Source organism: Rhinolophus hipposideros (genome assembly GCF_964194185.1).
Source record: "Rhinolophus hipposideros genome assembly, chromosome: 12".
In the NCBI taxonomy this organism is placed as follows: Eukaryota; Metazoa; Chordata; class Mammalia; order Chiroptera; family Rhinolophidae; genus Rhinolophus; species Rhinolophus hipposideros.
Genome location: NC_138058.1, coordinates 1,563,852 through 1,583,740, shown reverse-complemented (window position 1 = coordinate 1,583,740; position 19,889 = coordinate 1,563,852). Strand labels below are relative to the sequence as shown.

Sequence of the window (19,889 nt, the reverse complement as noted above, 5' to 3'; positions counted from 1 at the left end):
ATTAACCAATGTTACCACCGTAAATTGAATTTTAAAAAAGAAGAAAAGATTTAAAAATTAAAAATAGGAATCAAATCACAGGGAGAATGTGATGAGACACGCCCCTTTACCAGGCAGGGTACTAGTACACCTGAGGAGGCACAGAGCTGACCCTACAGATGAGAGCTAGGCAAAATCATCCTAGTAATCAATAATTATCCCGCTCGGGTAGAGAAAACAGTCTTCGTCAAGAAACACCATTCATCTTGAGGACATTATGCTGAGTGAAACAAGCCTGTCACAACAGGACAGGCACTGTGTGACTAACTGATAGGAGGTATATAGATTCTGAGACAGATGGGGGATGATGGCTGTCGGGGTGGGGGGAATGGGAGTAGTTTAATGGGGACAGAGTCTCAGTTTTACAAGATGAAAAGAGTTCTGGAGTTCCATTGCACGACAATGTTAATACACGTAACATTACTTAACTATACACTTAAAAATAGTAAAGACGGTAAATTTTATGTTATATATTCTTTTAGCACAATAAAATTTAATAATAAATAAAAAGGAAGGAAGGGAGGGAGGAATGCAGTTTGTTTGGAAGACGAACTTAAAAACCCAGGAGAGGAATGTGGAGTGGAAGGGTGGGGTGGGGTAGACATGGGATGGGTTGCGGTAGGTGTGAGGGTAGGGTGGGAAGGCCCAATGGCTCAGGGCCCCTGATGCTACCCCCCACACCGGAGCTGGGCTTGTGGTTGTGAGCAGGTCCAAACAAAGGCCACTCAGGGCCTGAGGAAGCCGTTGGGGCCATCCCAGCTCTGCTGTGCTCCCCAGGGAGCAGAGGGAAGAGGCATGTCATGGGAAGGGAGGGACGGCATATTGTCTTTCACTGGGCCTAATGGAGAAAGTGTCCTCCTGTGCCAGACTCCAGGCATGGGGCCAATCAGACAGCAGGCCCTGCTCGCGTGAGATTCAGCCTGGACAAAAGGCACAACTACACACCTGAAAACCTTCACCTCTTGGGCCTTTGGAAGCTAACCCTCCCTGAGCACCTACGAGGCGCAGGTGCAGGAGCTTGACATGGGATTCATTGTGTAATTCCCAGCAGCAACCTGACAGGTGGGGGCTAATGGTAAAACCGCATTTTACAGACAAGGAGACAAATACAGCAAGGCAAGGCAAAACTGGCCCCCCTAACCATCAAAAGCTACACTGCCAACTTGAGATAGAAATTAAAAATATAAAAGAAAAATAACCAAATAGCCAAAAATCTAAAAAATAAATTAGTAAACAAACCCCACTGTCCCACTGAAGTGTGCCCCCCAGGCACTTGGAATGCCCCAAGTAACAAATAGCTTTCTGCAGGGAGACCCTTGCGCTGAGTTTGGAAGGACAAAATACAGTTAGCAAGGTGACACTCCGAGTGCCCCAGTGTCAGGGAATGTCAGAGTGGAGGCTGAAGCAGGATGGGCTCTCACAGAGCCATCCTCAGTCCTCAGGCCTCCGGGGGGAACCCCTCCCGCAGCCTCGGCAGGCACCCTCCCCTCTGGCTTGCCTGGGCCCTGTCTCGTGTCTCCCCAGATACCTCATTCTCCCTGGACATCCTGGGCTCGTAACCAACATTCAGTCAACACACACTAGTTGGGCCAGTGTAAAGGCAATGAAGCCCATCCCAGGTGACACATCCTCCGCAGACACCGGGCCACCTGCCTTCTCAGGAGGAGCTCTGGAATGGGCTGCCATTGGCCCTAGCATGGACAGGCATTCTGGGACCTGGGGGCCCAGCCTGGGGATGTAGAGTGGAGAGGTGGTACTGCTCGACGGGAAGGGGGGGGCAAGTAGAGGCCTGGCACATGCACACAGCCATGGGGAGCCACATGCACGGGCACACCAGACACATGCAGGATACAGGAACACCCACACACCTGAATGTAGGTGTGTACAGGCCAAGAACAAGACATCCACACACACAGGACACCCACACGACACCCCCCCACACACACACACCCATCCACATGCTCCTAAAAGGAAATGGAGCGTGTGGATGGGGCCAGTTGAGTCCAGGACACAGGACCAAAGCCAGTAACAGAAATAGGTTGGAGCCAGCCTCCCAGAAATCACCTCTCCCAGATGAGACAGGACAATGCCCTGGAAAAGCCACTAGCACAGGAGAGCTGGGGCCAGGAGGGGAAGGGAGCCTGCTGCCCTTGAGGGCCCCCTTCACCTTCTTCCTTCCCTGCCCCTCCCAGGCCTTCCCCTCCCCGTCACCCCTCACTCTGCACAAAGAAAGGTAAGCTCGCTTAAGAAACAGCTTTGGAGCATTTTCTCAGGCATTGCCTTAAGACCAGAGACTTGAGAAGTTGTTTTTTAAACAAAACAGTATTTTATTAACACATCCTCAAGATTCTGTATAAATATAAAGTGCTAAGTTTCCAGGCCCTGCCCACAGGGCTGGGAGGAAGTGGGGAAGGAGTGTTAAATATCAGTGGAACACAAATAGCTTTCCTGGGCCAGCACCAGCCTGCAGTGCTCCCAAACATGCAGGCGAGGGGTCCCCACACAAGGGATGCGTCACTCTTCGAGCCCAGTGCCCCAGAGGCTCAGGTTCCAGGCCCCAGTGTGACATCCCTAATGGGGCTTCTGGTTGTCACAGCTTGTTCCTTGCGGCTCTCGGGCTGCCAAGGGCTTCAAAATGATGGTGGGACCAGTGGGTCCATGGGTGTAGAGTCGTTAGTTTCTGCCAGAGGATGGGGGAGGAGGAGGGAAGCAGACAAAGTGTCCATTCTCATCTCTGAATGAGGGCCGGACCTTGGGCCCCTAGCAGAAGAGCACCAGGTGAGCAAGGCCAGGATCCCTGCACTTCCAGGGCCCCCGCTGGTGGGCTTTCCAAGCTCCGAGGAAGGGGAAGCTGTTCCCGAGGTGACTGACGAGGGCCTGAGAGGAGCCCAGTTGTCCCACTCAGCTTCCCAGGGACCAGTGGCAGTTGTGTGTCTTGGCCCTGTTTCAGTGACACAGCACCTGAGTCTCAAATTGTAGCAGCTGCCCCATGAAACTGAAGTTAGGGGAGATGACCCCCCGCCGTTGCTTAACAAAGTCAAAGGCCTCATCCAGCCGTACGCGGTGGCTCTGTATGAGGTATGCCAGGCAGATAGTGGCTGAGCGTGAGATGCCCGCCTGGCAGTGCACCAGTACCCGGCCCCCGTTGTCCTTCACGGAGTCTGCAAGGGAGATGGGAGAGGCTCAGGCGGGGAGGTGCTAGGGAGAAGAGCCGGCCCTAGTTCCTCCCCTAAACCTAAACCCCTCGTGCCCGCCCCTCCCGGCCTGGCACTGAGGCCCTTCCTACCAATGAACCCTATGGCCTCCTGGAACCAGGCACTGATCTCCACCATCTGGCTGTCCTCCACGGGAATGCTCTTGTAGCGCAGAAGGCCCTCAAAGTGGTTGGGGCAGCTGGCGGAGACGTTGAGGACAGCAGTGATGCCACAGGCTTGCAGCCCCTGCAGGTCTGATGAGTGGCTGCAGCTACCCAGGAACAGGTAGGGCAAGATCTCCACGGGGCCACCCTGGAGGGGGAGAGGCGCCGGTAAGGTCTGCTCCGCCCAGGCCTGCCCGGATCGGACTCGGGAGTATGAGAACACAAAGGGACACAGGTACACTCACAGACACACACGTTCCCGCCCCTCCGCCCGCCCCCAGCCCCAGAATAGCCTGCAGACATCCATAGACCCACAAAGGCGTTCAGGAGCCACCCAGGCCAGGCACACAGGACAGTGACAGGAGCCCTGATCGCAACTCACCTGGTCATAGAAAGAAGCCCTGGAGTCCGAGCGGCTGTTTTCAACACCAGCAGGCGGCATCGCCGGAGCAGGGGACTCAGAGCACAGGTCGGGACAGCAGGCCTGGAAGGCCTCGAAGCCTCCTGCGGGGAGGGCCAGGCACGGTTGGTGGGAGGGCAGAGCAGGGGGTGGGCAGGACGCAGCTGGGCGAGGAGGGCACGGGCAGGGTTCGCGGGAGGGCTGGGCGCTCACCTCGCAGGAAGCACACGGCAGCGGGTCCGGCGCGGGTCTCGTGCAGCAGCGCGGCCAGCAGCACCCGGGCCGGGCCGTCGGGCGGCAGCGCGGCCAGAGAGGTGCCGGCCAGGTCCAGCACCACGGCGCGCGCCAACTCGCCGCGGGCCAGACGGACCCGCAGCGCGCGGTCGGGCAGCAGGCAGGCGAGGACGGCGGCCGGCGGGCCACGCGCGCGGCGCCGCAGCAGGGCGTTCCAGGGCACCGGCCGCGCGGCGCGCGCGTGGCGCCGGCAGAAGGCCAGGAAAGGGCGGCAGTCCAGCAGCAGCGTGCGCTCGGCCTCCCGCGGCTCCCGCAGCAGCGCGCCCAGCGTCTCGCACTCCACCTCGCGCACCGCCTCCAGCCCCATCATGCCGGTCTCTGCTTCCCGCTCCTGCCGCTCCCCGGGCTCTCGGCGCGGCTCCTCCGTCTGTGAAGGCGGGCCCTTAACGGGGCCTTAAAATAGCCTGGCCCGCCCCCGGGTCTCCATACAAGGGCAGAGCAGGAAGGCGCCGGCGCCGCCCCCGCGACCTCACGCGGGCGCAGGCGGGGCGGCCTGGGCCTGGGGGCGGCTACGCAGGGGGAGGATGGGGGACCAGCTGCTGAGGAAGAAAGGTGTGTGCCAGGGCCAGTGGGGCCCCGCGCCCTCCTACACCCCGCCTTTGCGCCGCAGCCCGGAAGGCCGGTCTGCTCAGTCCTGGGGATTGGCTTCTCAGATACGCGTACCCCTCCCCAAGGACTCGGGCCGAGGGGCCCTTCGCCCCGCTTGCTCTCACGTTTCCCTGCCCCACCCAGAATGTTCCCCCGAGAAATTTGTCACAATATCGACAAGCCTGCTGCCACCGGTGATTTCTGCACTGGAGGGTGCACCGTCTCTCTCCCACTTAGAGACTTTGGGCAGGAAGGACTTGATTTTTCCCCTCCCCTCCCCCATTTCAGGACTGAGACCAACACTCGGGGTTGGGCAGCAGATGAGTGGCCAAGCTAGGCTAGAACGAGATCTTCTGAGGCCAAGACCCTGCGCATCGGAGTGAGGACCCCAGCCTGTGTGAGGGGAGCGGGTTGGGGTGAGGGGTGGGGGGCAGGAGGCCCATGGTGAGTTCCCAGTTACTAGCAGTGGGGCAAGGCTTCTTCCCTGGGAGCCCAGGGAAGCCCCAGGGGCCCAGGGCAAAGCACTTCCCCAAGGCACAGGCCAGCTCTGAAGGGGAACTCTGCTGACGCTGCTGGGCTCTCCCAGGCCTCACGGGAATTTCAGGAGCCTCCCCAAGGGGAAGAGGGAGAAGAACTACCAGAACCTGCCTCCTCTACCCCCATCCCTCCCCTGCTCAGTCTCCCTAGGCCTGCAGCAGACCTCTGGACAGCAGAGGCCCAGGGCCCACACTTGAGCAACGCCAAGAGCAGTAAGAAGGGGGAGCTGGGCAATCCACACCCCTTCTGCCGGCCACCCCCAACCCAGCCGCCAGCTCTGGGGCCGGATGTGGTGAGACCCAGGTGTGCGTGGGGATCTGAACTCCTGAAGCAGAGAAGTTCTGGTGGGTGGGGTGGTGTCCTGGAGCTGCCCCACCTCCACCTCTAGCTGCATGGGAGTTTAAAACCCAACCCCCTCAGCCCCACTGCCCCTGAGTCACTGCTCTGTGCCCTTTGTAAAATCCCTCCAAGTCCCCTGCAGACCCCGATGTCTACCCTGTCTTGGCGGGTTACAGCTAGAAGCCCGCTGCGTGCGTTCTGCAGCCCTCCACTGGGAGTGATATGTGGGTGCTGCAGCAGAGCTGTATGCAGGTCTGCCATGTTTGAGACAGAGCACAGAATCTGCAGCTTCTGTGTGCCATGGAGCAGAGGGGGCATGGGCAAGAAAAGCCCCAAGGATGCCAAAGATCGGGGCCACGTCACCCTCTCGTGCCTCAGTGTCCCCAGTGACGGGAGCTCATAACAGACCAGCTGCTCCCCCGCACTGGTTCCAAGGCTATGGGGCCACGCTGCTGCCTGGGCACCTGCAGTGCTCTGTCCTCCCTGGGAGGCCAGTGAGGAGGCTGCTGTGGCCGTCACAGCAGAGCCAGGGAGTCGGGGCCGCAGATGCCAGAGGCCGATACGGGCCTTATCTTTGGCGTCAGCCTCCGGCAGGTGACTTAATAGCTGATTCCAAGGGCAAATTACAGAGCATGCAAAAGGAGAGGCCCAGGTTTGGTGACCATGGGACTGGCATCATCCGCGTGCGGGGAGCCCTGGCCTTCCAGCTCCGGGAGGAGGAGGACAGAGAACTGGACCGCTGGGATCCTGCCTCAGGAGGAAATCAGCTTGGCAGTGTGGGGGCGCCAGGCCCTGGAATCCACACCGGACTGAGCCTGTTCCTCTGTGGGAGTGGGAGTGCTTTGCTGTCATGTCACAGGCCCGAGGGCCCTGCTCACTGCTCTGGCCTGTAGTGACTGTGTGTATGTCACCCCCACAATGCCACTTGCTTTGGGGCTGTCCCTTTTCAGCTTTAGAACACAAGCGCAAGGAGGCCTGACTTCACCATAAAGGAGGGGCTCACCTTCCCCCATTCAAACTGGGGGAGCCCCCACCCCCATAACTATGTGAAAGCTGGAGGCCTGGGGAAGAAGAGAGGGGAAGAGAATATAGCCCACGTCCCAGCCCACTTCTGCTCTGACTAACGATCCCTCGACCCATGGTGAGTCATGGTACGGATGTCTTGTCCCCTTTGCCACCTCCTCAAGGACCTCCACTCTCCCTGACGGAGGCGAAGTGGGGCTCTGGTCACCTGGGTGGAGGATAGTGGGAGGAGGGGTCTCTTTGGACCAGATGCCCACAGGTTCCAGGTCCCCAAGGGAGGACCCCCTTCCCATCAGTAGATGGTAAGGGGACAGCAGCAGGTATGTGCCATACTCAAGAGGTTTTTTGGTTTTTTGTTTTCTTCGCCTGGCTGTCACAGAGCAGACACTATCAAATAAGTTTGGGGCTCAGTTTTTGTTTTTTGGTTTTTAATTAAAATACCCAACTGCAACCCATGATGATTTGGTGTTCTTCTTTGTAACCATCTGTCTTGACAGCTGGCTGTGTCTCTGGCCCCTGGCCTTGGGATCCCTGGCCTTTCCCTGCCCCACAGCATATGCCCAGCCCCCACGCAGAGCAAGTTCCAGTCCACAGTCATGACGGGATGTGTGGCACTGGCACTGTGCTCTGTGCCAAGGTCACCCCCATTGCGCTCCTCTTCCTCATCCTCCAAACCCACGTCCCAAGCCGATGCCCAGGGAGGGAGGAAGAGATGAATGGTGGGCCTCTGATCCTTAGGCCAAGATGGTTACGAAGGTAAGAGTGACGAATGACGGCCACCCCAGCCCTGCTGAGCAGTGAGTCAGGATGACGTCAGGGTTCCTGTGCCTGGTCTCTGCCCTGAGCTCAGCCACCCCCACAGACTCCTGCCAGGCGAAGACAGTGACTTGGTGCTCTGCGGAAGAGGGTTCTGTTCATAGTGGGGAGGACGGCGGGAGTTTGCTTGAAGCACCCAGCCCTCAGCAAGCCGGGCTCAAAAGTGAGCCCTCACGTGGCTGAGGGGCTGGGGTCTGTCCCCACACATGTGTCATTTCACGTGTATGTAGGCAGGAGCACACTTGGGCAGCCCTGCTGGACACAGTGACAAAACAAGAAGAAAGTCTCCATCCGGGGCTGTTGTGGCTCTGACGCCTCTTGAATGTTTGCTTTTCCTTATTTTAACTGGCTCAGTGTCCTCCCCAAGCTTCCATTCTAGGTCACGCATTCCTTTCTGAGTTTATTCTTTTGTTCATTTACTCAGCCCCTCATTCAAAAGCTGTACTTTGAGCATCTATGAGGTGCCAGGTCCGGTTGGAGGTGCTGGGGACACAGCAGAAAATCACAAACCACTGTCCTTGGGGAGCCGACCTCACTGATTCAGTGACATTTATTTTTGTGTTTATGTTGTATTCCTGGCAAGTAAGCCTAGTTCTCCACCTAGAGTAATGACATAGTTTCCTTTTAAAATCCAATTGAGGTTTGCAACAAGTGACTTGAATGGTACAGATGGTTACCCAAAGATGTTAGTAAGTGTGATGAGGTAGGAGACGATAGAGTCAGGATGCATTGCCAAGGTGAGGGTCCCTGCAGCCCCTTCCAGCTTTGGCACAGTGCTGTTTGTGGGTTCTGGTCTCCTGGGGCGGAGGGGACAGGAGGCCACAGCCTGGAGGAAGGGGACCTGAGAGAGCCAGTCCTGTTGCCAAGGCTGGAGCTGGCTCCTCTGGTCGGGGTCCCTCCTGCACCACGGGTGTGTCTATCAACGGGACCTGGGCGTGGCCACACTCCTGGGTGTACCTGGTCTCTTCCTTGGCACACACCCACCCCCAGCACACCTGTGGCCCCCCACCCATGGTACCAGTGAACCAGTCAGTTCCCACCCTGACAGCTGGGCTTAGGCTGTGGAGGAAGATATTGTTGAGGAAGAGCTCTGTCGGAGCGGCCGGTTGGCTCAATGGTTAGAGCGCAGCGCTTAGAATACCAAGGTCGCCAGTTCAATTCCCACATGGGCCAGTGAGCTGTGTCCTGCGCAACTAGAGTGAAAACAATGACTTGACTTGGAGCTGATGGGACCTGGAAAAACACACTGTTCCCCAATATTCCCCAATAAAAATTAAAAAAAAAAAAAAAAGGAAGAGCTCTGTCACCAGTGTAATGATTGGGCAGAGCTATTTGTTTGGGCAGTGGTGTTTGTCAGGGAGCCATGGGGGCTCAGGAACCACTTCACCTTGGTCAGTGGGGCTGCTTCCTCACTGTGTGGCCTTGGACAAGTGAGTTAACCTCTCTGTGCCCTCACTAAACAATAGCACTGACTAGCACTGTGCCAGGTGCCTTCTAGGCATTACCGCATCTAGGCTTTGGCAGCCCCAGTACCCTCGCTTTGCAGATGGAGAATCAAGACCACACAGCAGTAAATGGAGGACAGAGACTGGAACTGGCTGTTAAGCGCTAGATTGGCCTCTGGGCAGGGTCTGCAGGCCCCCGTGTCCTGCATCCGCCCCTCTCCCCAGCGTACCTCTCCTGCCAGGTCCCATCTCTCTTCATAAAGACACTACAGCAACTCACACTGATTGAATGATTGGCATGTACACATCCCTCCTTCTAAAACCCCCAAGAACCTCAAAAGGTGGGAATTATTGACACCCCAAATACAAATGGGGACCAAGGCACCAAGAGGTCAACTAACTGACCCAAACTGTCACGGTTGGTAGGTGCTGGAACCAAAGACTGAATTCACAATTTTGTGCCTCTCCATCCTGCCCTCAAATCCAGGCCCAGCCCTCCCCACCCAGGCTCTTCCCCTCTGTCTCTGCTCTCTTGGCTGGGCTCTGGCCACACTGGCCACCATCCAGGAGGACCGCGCTGGTTTTACCACATCCGTGCCACCTCCAGGCTCAGCTCTGAGCCCTGGGGATACCACAACTCACAGGGCACTGGGAAACACAGTCATCACTCCCAGAGAAAGTGATTACATAGCAGGTTGAAAATCCACAATGTTGGACAGAGGTCAGTGTCAGGGCGGGGCTCTGCTGGACCCCTCACCCACAGTTGCCCTGGCTCCAGGGCAGAAGAGGTACCCTCGAGTCTCCAGAGCAGAGGACGGATGGTTCCAGATTATAAACACACCAGTATGTGAGTGGAATTGCCCCATGTAACTTGCATAGGAGCGAGATGTCCTGGATTCAAGGGCAAATTTGGCCACCTACAGCTCAGAGCGCTAGGCAGGCTGCAGTGGTTCGTACCCCGGTAGATACTGAGTGCCAGGCTCTGTGCTCGGTGCTGGGGGTCTTGCCAACCAAGACAGACAAGGTTCATGCCCCGGGGCTGGCCTTGCAGGGGGAGAGAGAGAAAGAGACAAGTAAATAAAAACTGAGGTGATGTCAGACAAGGGTAGGTACCCAGAGGGCAATGAGTGGAGCAGGGGCCCTCTGGGAGGAGACAGCCTTGGAGCTGTTACAGGGATGAGAAGGGGCCGGCCAGGGTCGAGGAGGAAAGAGCTGTCCAAGAGGCAGGGGCAAGGACAAAAGCCCTGAGTGGGGAACAAGCTGGCAGGCCAGGAGGAGCTGGTAACAGGGGAGCTGCAGTCCCAGAAGCGCCCCTGTTGGGCCTGGTCTCTGAGAAGGTCTGATTTGACTGAAAGGCCAAATCAGAAGTTGTTGACGACCGGGTGATGCGTCTGATGGACACCAGAGCAGTCCCTCCCGCTGTGGGTGGAGAGCAGACATGGGAGCAGGAGTGGCTGCAGGGAGAGGTCAGGGCTGTTGCAGTGGTTCAGGGGCCGGTGATGGACTGAGGGTGACCATGAAAATGAAGAGAGAGCCCGGATCCGGTGGGGGAGAACCAACAGGACTCGTGGACAGAGCAGTGGAGGGCTCCCAGATTGGGGCTGAGCAGAGGGGGCCAGCTGCCTAAGGGAAGGGTGAGGCCCAGGCTCCGCCCCTTCCTCCTGCCCCTGAGCATTGCCTGGAATCCTGCTCTGGAGACAGCCACTCAGGAGCCAGCCGCCGGGTGTGCTTACCTCACCCCACGACTCAGCTGGACAATCTAGGAGAGGGGCACTGACTTGGCTCATGTGAGGGAAAAGGGCACAGAAGGGAAGTGGCCTGGTCACGGCCAGAATGGAGCTGGGGGCTGGAGGGGATGTGCTTGATGGCACTGGGGCCCAGGCTGAATTAGCAGCCCAGGTGGCTGGGGGTGGATGCCAGGGAGAAGTGTCTGGAGAGGATTAGGGAGGATTAAGGTCCCAGATCGGATAATTGTGTCCTTGAAAATGACACTCCTGTAAAAGCGGAAGCCACCTCTGCTCATAGAGCCACCCTGGGCACCAGGGAGGCCGTGCACATGCACACACGTGCACACACACTCATACACTCACGTGCCTGTCCCTGCACACGTGGTGCCACACATACCACACACGACAAACCCAGTCACTTTCCCACCACCCATGGACGCTGGGTGTCCTCTCAGGTTCCAACAGCCCACACGAGCCTCTCCCTGAGCAGTTCCCCCACCTTAGTGGCACCAGGGGCCAGTCCACAGACCTGTGGGCCCAGCCCTAGTTTCGGGCCCACGGCACTGTCCCACATGCCCCCCCACCCGTGTGGCCCGCACACCTGCAAATGTGACCAGTAGCCCTAAGATGAGCCCTGCCCACAAGCGCCCACCTGCGTCTGACATGGAACACTCCAGCCTGGACACAAGTCCCTAAGTGTATTTCCCACTCAGACAACTCATGTGTGACATCTCCTTCCCTGAGAGGTCACCCCACTCCGTCTGCACTGCCCCAGAAGGAAGTGGCTCAGACCATGGGAGTCCAAGTAAGGCCCTTTCTCAGGGCCTGGCGTCCTGGACACACACACACACATTGTCATCGTCATCAGTGCTGTTCCAGGGAGGCGCGATCACCTAGGAGACTCTGAGGCTAAAACTAGAGCCTGTATTAGTCTTTGGCTTTGCAAATAAAGTGGCAAAGTTCCCCTGGGTATCAGGCCCTGTTCTGGGGGCCCCGGGATGCTTCACTAGGGACTGGGCTTTGCTATCACCCCTGCTGACATGACGTAATCCCTGGGAGCCCACCCACTGCCCCAAGTCAGAACCCTGCTCCAGGGAGAGGAAACCAGCTGCCCGGGGGCCGGGCCACATCCTCATGGGCCCTTCTGAGCACCCCAACCAGGAAAGGTTATTGCTGCTGGTCTTGCTCCTTCCTGGGGTGTAGCTGTTGACCCTGTCGTCAGCCTGACTCACTCACAGCAGGGCCTGGGCAAGGAGTGAGTGCCTCAGTTTCCCCAGGGGCAGGGGCAGGCCTCGAGTTTCGTCTGAGACAGTAAAGGCCCTGGAGGGAAGTCCAGAAAGGGTAGTAGTGACCTCCACCAGGTTCCCGCAGCCTGCAGTGGCCAGGCATGCCCAGACCCGTGCTATTCCTGCCGTCATGGGGTCAGCTAGCCGGGCTGTAAGACCACGCAGCAGTGGGCCAAGTGAGGCAGGCCAGATGAGGCTATGGGCCCCAGGGCACAGCCCCAAAGACAATACTCATTATGCTTGAAACCCAAGTGGCTGGAGCCTCCCGCATGCTGATCTGGGTGCCGAGGGCAGGGACAGGACACCTGGGACACAGGAGGGCCAGGAGGGTGTGTGGTCCATGCCCAGGAGGACCCCCAGAAGGGTGTGGGGGGTGGCCTGGGGAGGCGTCTTGTGCAGCAGCCAGAAAGGCCTGCAGCTGGGAGGAGTCCGCACTCAGCTGCCGCCAGCCGCCTGCCTCTCTGATCTGCCAGTCTCGCTGCCAGGCACAGGCGTGCAGTGAAGGAGGCAGGTGCACAGTGCCTCAGACACCCTGCCTTCCCTCCCCGGCTTTGCCTCACCCAGGCCTCGCCCTGGGGATTTTCATCAACCCTACTTTACAGATGAGGAAACTGAGGCCCAAAGGGGGAAGTGAGTCCTACGAGGCCACGTCCAGGGCAGGGGCCTGGCTGGTGGAGCACTGGCCTTGTTCAGGCTGCCGGGATCAGCACTCCCTGCCCTCCGCCCCTATGCAGAGCCATGGGCCCCGGTATCCTACCACACGGGTGGCCCCGCCAAAGCCAAGCTGTGGGGTTGTGGAGCGGGTCACAGAGGAGCCAATGGGCATGTCCTCAGTGACCTCCCACCTCCCCATCCAGAGCCCCAGCAGCCCAGGAGAAGGAACGGTCCAGGGCAGTGAGGCAGCTGCAGGGGCCTGGGGGTCCCAGGACAAGGCAGTGTCCAGCAGCCTGGAAGCTCTGAGGAAAGGCCCGGAGGGGCACACCTATGCCCTCACCCTGCAAGGAGCTAGGGCAGCTCCCCCTAGCTCCCTAGTCTGAGCCCAGTGAGGGCAGAAGTCCCAGCAGAGAAGAGGCCAGCCACAGCCCAGGCAACTAAGGAAAACAGAAACTGCTTGTATACCAACGGTTACCTATACCAACGGTTACCTTCCCCTTCCTGGCCAGGCCGGCTCTTCTGTGAGTCACTCAGCCTTAGCCGCCCCAGGGAAGGGGCCAACTGTTGTGGGAATTGAGTGAACCACCATCCCGGAAGACACTTTAGAAACTGTGAAGGACTGCCTGTGTTTAAATAATGTAAATAATTAGGGAACAACAGACTCATGAGTGTGGGAAAGTGGGCTGGCCTCTGAGGACAAAGGGCAGTCCTGACCTAAGCTGAGACCCCAGAAATGGCCTGTCTCCTGGCCATTCCCCAGGCCCAGGGCTGCCCTCCCACAACTGAGGACAAACCTGGGGGCCCGCCCACTGTTTTTGGCCCCACCCCCTCTTGCACCTCCTTCATCCACCCCAGAGTTTCTTCTGGGGACCGAGGGCCCCAGACCCCAGGTACACATTGGCCCAGCCTTGCAGGGCCGCTGTGGTATTCATTCAACACACATTTAGGGAGAGGCTTTGAGTGTGCTCTGGGACACAGGGCTGAGCTGGCTGTCCTATTGACCTTCCCTCTTCCAGACCCCTTTCTTTCCCTGCTCCAATCTGTGTGGACACCTCACCTGGGCTCCTGGCCCTCTCCCACCTAAGGGTCACCCAGGGCCAGCAGAAGGAGCAAGTCTGAGTGCTGAGGCCCCCACGCCCTCCCTGCCGTGGCACCAAGGTCTGGGCAGTGGCTGGGTCCCTCTATGCCCCACAGGATGGCCCATCTGCACAACCCCAGCCCTCTCCTTATTCCCGCAGCCCTAAGTGTAGGACTGGCTGGGTGGCAGAAAGCAACAGCAGCACACACTTTGCTGCTCTGCCATTGAGAGGCGGAGTCTGTCTCTCAGACTTTGTTAGAGCAAGTCATAGGGACAGCCTGGGTCCTGTAACAGGTTCTGTATAATGTCCTCTCACTGAGACGCCCCCACAGTTTCCTGTGCTGTGTGCGTGCCCTGGCTGCAAATAAGGCACTTGTTCAACTACAGGTGGGTTCCTGGTGGCCTTTGGCCGAAGGGCACTCACAGACACCCCCTTTACCCTGGTTCCCACCTGTACACCCTCCCCATAGCAGATAGAATGAACTTTCTAAAATGCAAGTTCACCTGTGTCACCCCCGGTCGGCACTCAGGTGTGTTCGTGGGGATTGGGTTGCGCAGACAAACACTAGCTCAAGTGTAAGTTGAGACATAGGTGCTCAGGGCCAGCTGGAGGCTCACCTCCTTTAAGCAGCCAGTGATGCAGGTCCTCCCATTCTGTGGTTTTGCTGTGCACGGCCTCCATTTCTGTCACTCTATAGCCCAAGCTGGCTGCTCCGGCTCCTGCTTTCACATCAACATTCCAGCCAGCAGAAAGGAGAAAAGGGCAAAGAAAGACGTGCCCCCTTAGGAACTTTAATAGCACTTCTGGGAAGTTGTGCTCACTTCTGCTTATACCCCAGTGGCCAGAATGTAGTCACCTGGCCACACCCAACTGCAAGGAAGGCTTTTGTGATCCTGAGTAGCCACATGCCCAGCTGAAATCCCACAGTCACTACCACAGTGAGCAAGCTTGTCTAAAAGCTGATACCATTTCACACTCATTCAAGCTACTCGTAGACAACCAGAATCTTAGAACACCAGAAATAGAAAAACAGAAGTTTTCTTAACTTCAGCAAACGTCATACTTAGTAGGAGAGAAACTCCAGGATACCCTCCCTAAAGGACAATGAGCGCTCCCACCAGAAGGGCTGCTGGGCTGTGTTCTAGGGCCTGGCCATTCAAGGAGACAAGAAAGAGACGTGAGGAAAGAGCATAAACCATCGTTATCTGCAGAAATGTGACTGCCCATCCGAAAAATCGAAGAGAAGCACCTGACAAGTATTAGAATGAAAAAGAAAGGTCAGTCAGGGAACCAGACACAAGACCCTCATACAACAATCATTGCTTTTCCACACACTGGGAATACCAACAAGAAACTGTAATAGAATTTTTGCCATTCAAAATATTAACAAAAACTGTAAGATACCGAGAAATAAGCCTAACGGGAATGTTTAAGACCCACATGAAGATGGCTATACATTTTGGCTGAAGGAAAGGATGGAGCTACATTGTGTTATGGCCCAGGAACAGGAATAGTTGACATAAAGATGTCAGGTCCTACCTGACTTGATCTGTGAATGCATCACAGCCCAGCCAAAATCACAAGGTGTTTTCATGGGACCTGACAAGCTGGTTTTCATATTCATCTGAGAGAGAAATTGTACAATAATAACAAAGACATTTTTGAAAATTAAGAACAAAGAGGGGGGACTTATCCCACTGGATATAAAAAGAAACTACAAAAGTCTAGTGATTTTTTAAGTGTGGTTCTGGAATAGCAACAGACAAATGGATCGGTGGAACCAATCCGCGAGTCCCAAAGCCCAGCTAGTGATAAAGCCAGCCAGCCTTTCAAACAACAGAGGGAAGACCGGGCTCTAACACAGCAACAGGGCAGCTGGGCTCATCGCTCAGCAGTCACAAAAACGCCTTCCCCAGGGACTAAATCACTTAAAATGAGACCAAAATATATACCAGAATATACCGGGGGTGCCAAAATGTGTACCAATGGACACTTCAGGCAGCGTTGCTCAAGCAGTAGTTCACCGTCATCAGAAGTGTCTGGACGCTGATGGGAACCACTTTGAGCACCTCTTGTCATTGCAGACGTCAACGTGACTTGTATCCATCTTTTGTTATTGGTATATATTGAGTATTACAATTTTAGTCGTTTTTTCCTTTCTTAAAATGTGTATACATTCTTTTTGGCACCCTCTGTATATTAAGCAAAATGCAGAACATAAAACTCATGTGTGAAAGAACTAACAGCTTTGACCTCATATAAATTAAAATGTTCAGTATGATCAAACTCACCATAAACAAAATAAAGGGCAAGTAAGAGCTATGGGGAAAATATTTGAAAAACAAATAACAGATAAAAGGTTATTATTGACTCATTAGTTCATTCATTCATTCATAGAACAATTAATTAAGGGTAGTCGACTATGTACTAGGCACTGTCCTAGGTGCTGGGAACAATAAAATGAACAAATGACAAAAGCCCCTGCCCTCCTGGCTCTTATTCACTCTTAATTCATTCTCATGGGGCAGGAGGGACAGGCAATAAGGAAATAAACATGTAGCATGTCTGATAGCAGCCATGGGAAAGACAAAACCGGGAAGGAGAGAAGGGAGTGTGCGGAAGGCAAGCAAAGATGTGAGGCCCTCCAAGAACGAGCAAGAAACAGTCAAGAACAGGAAAAGGGGCAAAGAACAGCAACAGATTTCACAGGCCAAGAAATGCAAGTGTCCAGTAAACATGCAAAACTCATGCTCTTCCCGCTGGAACAAGGTGACGGCTTATTGGCCCGTCAGGCTGGCAAACGTTCCATACTGGGGAGATGGGTAAACATGGATCTTGTGCCCTTTTGATGAGAATGTAAGTTGGAATCTTCTTCATCTTCTTCTTCTTCTTCTTTTTTTTGAGGCAGGACCCATCCAAATGTTGAAAGCACATGCTCTTTAACCCGTAACCCCACTTCTGGGTATCACTCTGCAAAGAGAGGATTGTACAAAGATTTCAGTGCTGCCTTGTCTGTATTGGGGGGAAACGAAATACACAATTTTTATAGCTTCACCAAGCGTCTGTGAAGAATAATGAAGCATATGTATGCACACTGAACCAGCTCCAAGTCCACTTGAGAAAACTGAGTTACAAAATAAGCTCCTAGAGTGTGATACCATTTCTGTACAAAAGAGAAAACTCTAGGTTCTATATAAGTATGTATGAAAACACTCCAGGAGTAAGCTGGTTCAAATCCAAAAAAAAGTGTTGAACCTCCAGGAGGTTGACGGCCAGAGCTGGGGCCAGGGGGAAGTGGGGGGGAGGGCTAAGAGGGGGCGACACTCCAGGTTTGCTGTGGGGATATGGGCGGGTTGCTCTGATGAGGAAGGAGAATGTCAGGTGTTAATGCTGGTGAGAGGCCAGGCCAGAGGGAAGATTGTAGGCCCTGAGCAAGCCAAGGGGGTGGGCTCTGGCCAGGTGAGCAAAAAGAGACCCCTAGTGACACTGACCTGCATGCCTCAGGCCAGGTGTCTTGTCAGGACCCGTGCTGGCTAGCACTACCTGCCTGGGACGCCTTTACTCGCCCCTCAACTGCCCATCCCTCAAGACTCCCCTTTGGCCTCACTTCCTCCAGGAAGCCTTTCCAGATCCAGGCAGAATCAGGACCTCTCCCAGGGCCTCCCAGAGCCCACCCTCCCCTCTGCCCTTCACAGGCCTCTTCAGGAGACCCTCTGGTACATGGGCCCCTGAAGTGAGGGAATGGGCCTGCGTCCCACTTTCCCTGTTCTTGACCCAGCCTGGCTAAGCGGGTCCTCTATCAGCGGTGGCTGGATGGCCTGTCCCTTCTTCACTTTTGGTTTTGTCCTTGGGTATCAGGCCTCCCTAGGGAGCTGGGAGCCCTCCTTAAGATTTAATCCCCATCTCTCCAAAAGGGAGCATTCTTGTCTTCTCACCTGCCACCCCGCCCAGGGCTCTGATTCTGCCCTGGCCAGGAGCCAGGCAGGGCGGGGGGGGGGGGGGGGGGGGGGGGGGGGGGGGGAGGCCTAGTGGGGAGCAGGATGTGACGCCTCCCACGCAGCCCAGGGTCTTTTTCCGTGGTTCAGAACTTGCCTTACCAGGTGCTACCCGTGCAGGGAGCCACCTTACTTCTCACAGCCCCCTCTGCTCACATCCTGTTTCCACTCCTCTGACACCCTGGGCCCCAAGCCCTGGGCCCCCACCCCCGCCTCCTGGGTTTGCACACTGACTTTCCTGGATCACTCTAGAAGGCATAGGCCTCTTGTTTGTAACTCCTGGGGGTTGGAAGGAATTTACACTTGATTCTGTGCTTTTGAAAGGATGGTCTTAATGTGTCAAATGTGGTCTCCAGGGGCAGGCGGAGCTTAGGCCAGACATGACGGAGGGTCAGGTCCAGCCAGAGCTGGGCTCCCAGCCTGGCTCTCCCACCAACATGCCACGTGACTTCGGGCTAAGCCCTTAAGCCCCACTCTTGTCGGCTACCAAGTGGGGATCCAAGGGAATGGCCGCCCTGCTGAAAGGAGGGCGGGCCATTGAGAGCCCCAGTCCTGTGTGCTGGGGACAAGGAGCCTCGCCCACTACGCCCGCCTGTACATTTATCACACAACACTTGCTATTCTCCCAGTCATCCCAGAAGTCTATCCACACTGTGGGAGACGAGAACCAACAGAAGAGAGGGGCGAAGGCAGCACAGACTCCCATAACCCCATAACCCCCTCGCCCATTTTTGGAGTCACTTCTTGACATGCACGAGCCCCTTACAGTGCACTTAGTGAGAAAGGGAAGGAAGGGAGCCCCATGACTAAAAACAAGGCCTGGCAGGGGGCCGTGGTAGCACAAGGGACCCAAACCCCGCCTCCCCTTCCTCCTCACAGCTGGTCCCACAGCCCCTGGGGCAGGGCAGCCCTGTCATCAACATCTCCCCTGCAGGGCAGGTGGGGGGGGAGGCTGACTGGAAGCCCGGGCAAGCTCAGCAGGGGGCCAGCCAGTCCTTCCTGGGGACACGGCATCACACATCCATTGGTGGACATGACTGGTGGTGGCAGGTCTCGAGCCTCCCCCCTACAGGAAGAGGCCTGCCCTTCCTGCCATCTTGTAGGTGGGCAGAGCCATGTGACTTATTCCAGCCAATGAAATGTCACTTCTGGGCTGAGGCCTAAAAAGTGCAGTGGAATGGTCCAGTGGGCTCCGTTCCTCTGCCCCTCTAATGGAGAGGCCCTTGTGAGTTCTGGGCAGCTACGGGCGGGAGGCCTGCAAGTCAGCCCTGGACCTTGGCTCACGTGTCGAACGGCTGGCGCATAGGATTGTTGTGGAGCATTACCTAGCCCTCTCGACCAAGTCGGCCCCACTGGAGAGCCCCACCTTTCCTTCCCCTGGGACGAGCCACTCTCTGTGGCCCCGCCCCCTGTCCTCCGATGTCCCTCTCACACCTACATCTATTTCACCCCTTGCTGCCAGCCACTCCCTCCCTGGACAGGGCAGGGGTCACCTATCTGGCGTGAGGGCCAGCGCCTTCAGGATAACCCAGCCTTTCCCATGTGGAAGGCTGGCTGCCACAAGACCTAACTCTCACTGCCATTATTCTCAGAGCCTCTGCCATCCATCTACCCCGATCTGTGCCGACTCCAAGAAGGGTGGAGGGAGTGGAGGGACCCCTCCTAGCACATTCGGGCACAGGGTCACTGCCCACACATTCGCCTTCCTGGTCATATTTTCATTTATTATAACAAGCATGTCTCAAGCACTTACCCCCAGAGCCAAAGACGCTTGCTCATGTCCACAGCATTTCATGGCTTGTCATGTCTACTCCCACCTCCTGCCCAGTCCTGAACTCCCTTCCCTTCTTGACCTTCCAACCCTGACACCTGGAAAAAAAACCCTAGTGTTGCCTCAATTCAGCTCTCGGCCCTGGCAGCTCTATGCTGCTGGAGAAAACCACCAAATAGGTCTATCTCTGCTCCCCAATTTGGTAGGTGGGGCGACCCTCGGGCCCATCCTGCCCCTCGGCTGCTGAGCTGCTGTGCTAGCTTGATTAGTGCACAGAGCTGATAAACCAGGACTGAAAAAATAAAGTTGGGTGCCTACCTTATAACACTTAGCTAATGGAGTAAATATCTAAACAGAAAATGTAAAACTATGAAGCTAAGAGGTGAGCATGAAGGAGGACATCTTTTCTACCTTGAGGGAGTAAAGATTTTACAAGCAGGGTATAGCTGAAAACATGATGGATTTGAACACATAAAAATTAAAGATGTCTGCTCTATAAAAAACACCAAAGACAGAGTTAACAGATGAGTGATAGATT

At 56.0% G+C, this 19,889-nt stretch overlaps 1 protein-coding gene across 1 annotated transcript; it reads right to left on the bottom strand.

Moving 5' to 3' along the window:
• Positions 1-2,351: 2,351 nt before the first annotated feature.
• Positions 2,352-4,456, bottom strand: DUSP2 (dual specificity phosphatase 2). Its single transcript, XM_081067860.1, has 4 exons — positions 4,011-4,456; positions 3,780-3,901; positions 3,326-3,545; positions 2,352-3,200 (listed from the first exon to the last, which is right to left on the bottom strand). The coding sequence occupies exons 1-4, from the start codon at positions 4,399-4,401 to the stop codon at positions 2,986-2,988; spliced, it is 948 nt and encodes a 315-aa protein (XP_080923986.1). The 5' UTR covers positions 4,402-4,456; the 3' UTR covers positions 2,352-2,985.
• Between the last annotated feature and the right edge of the window lie 15,433 nt (positions 4,457-19,889).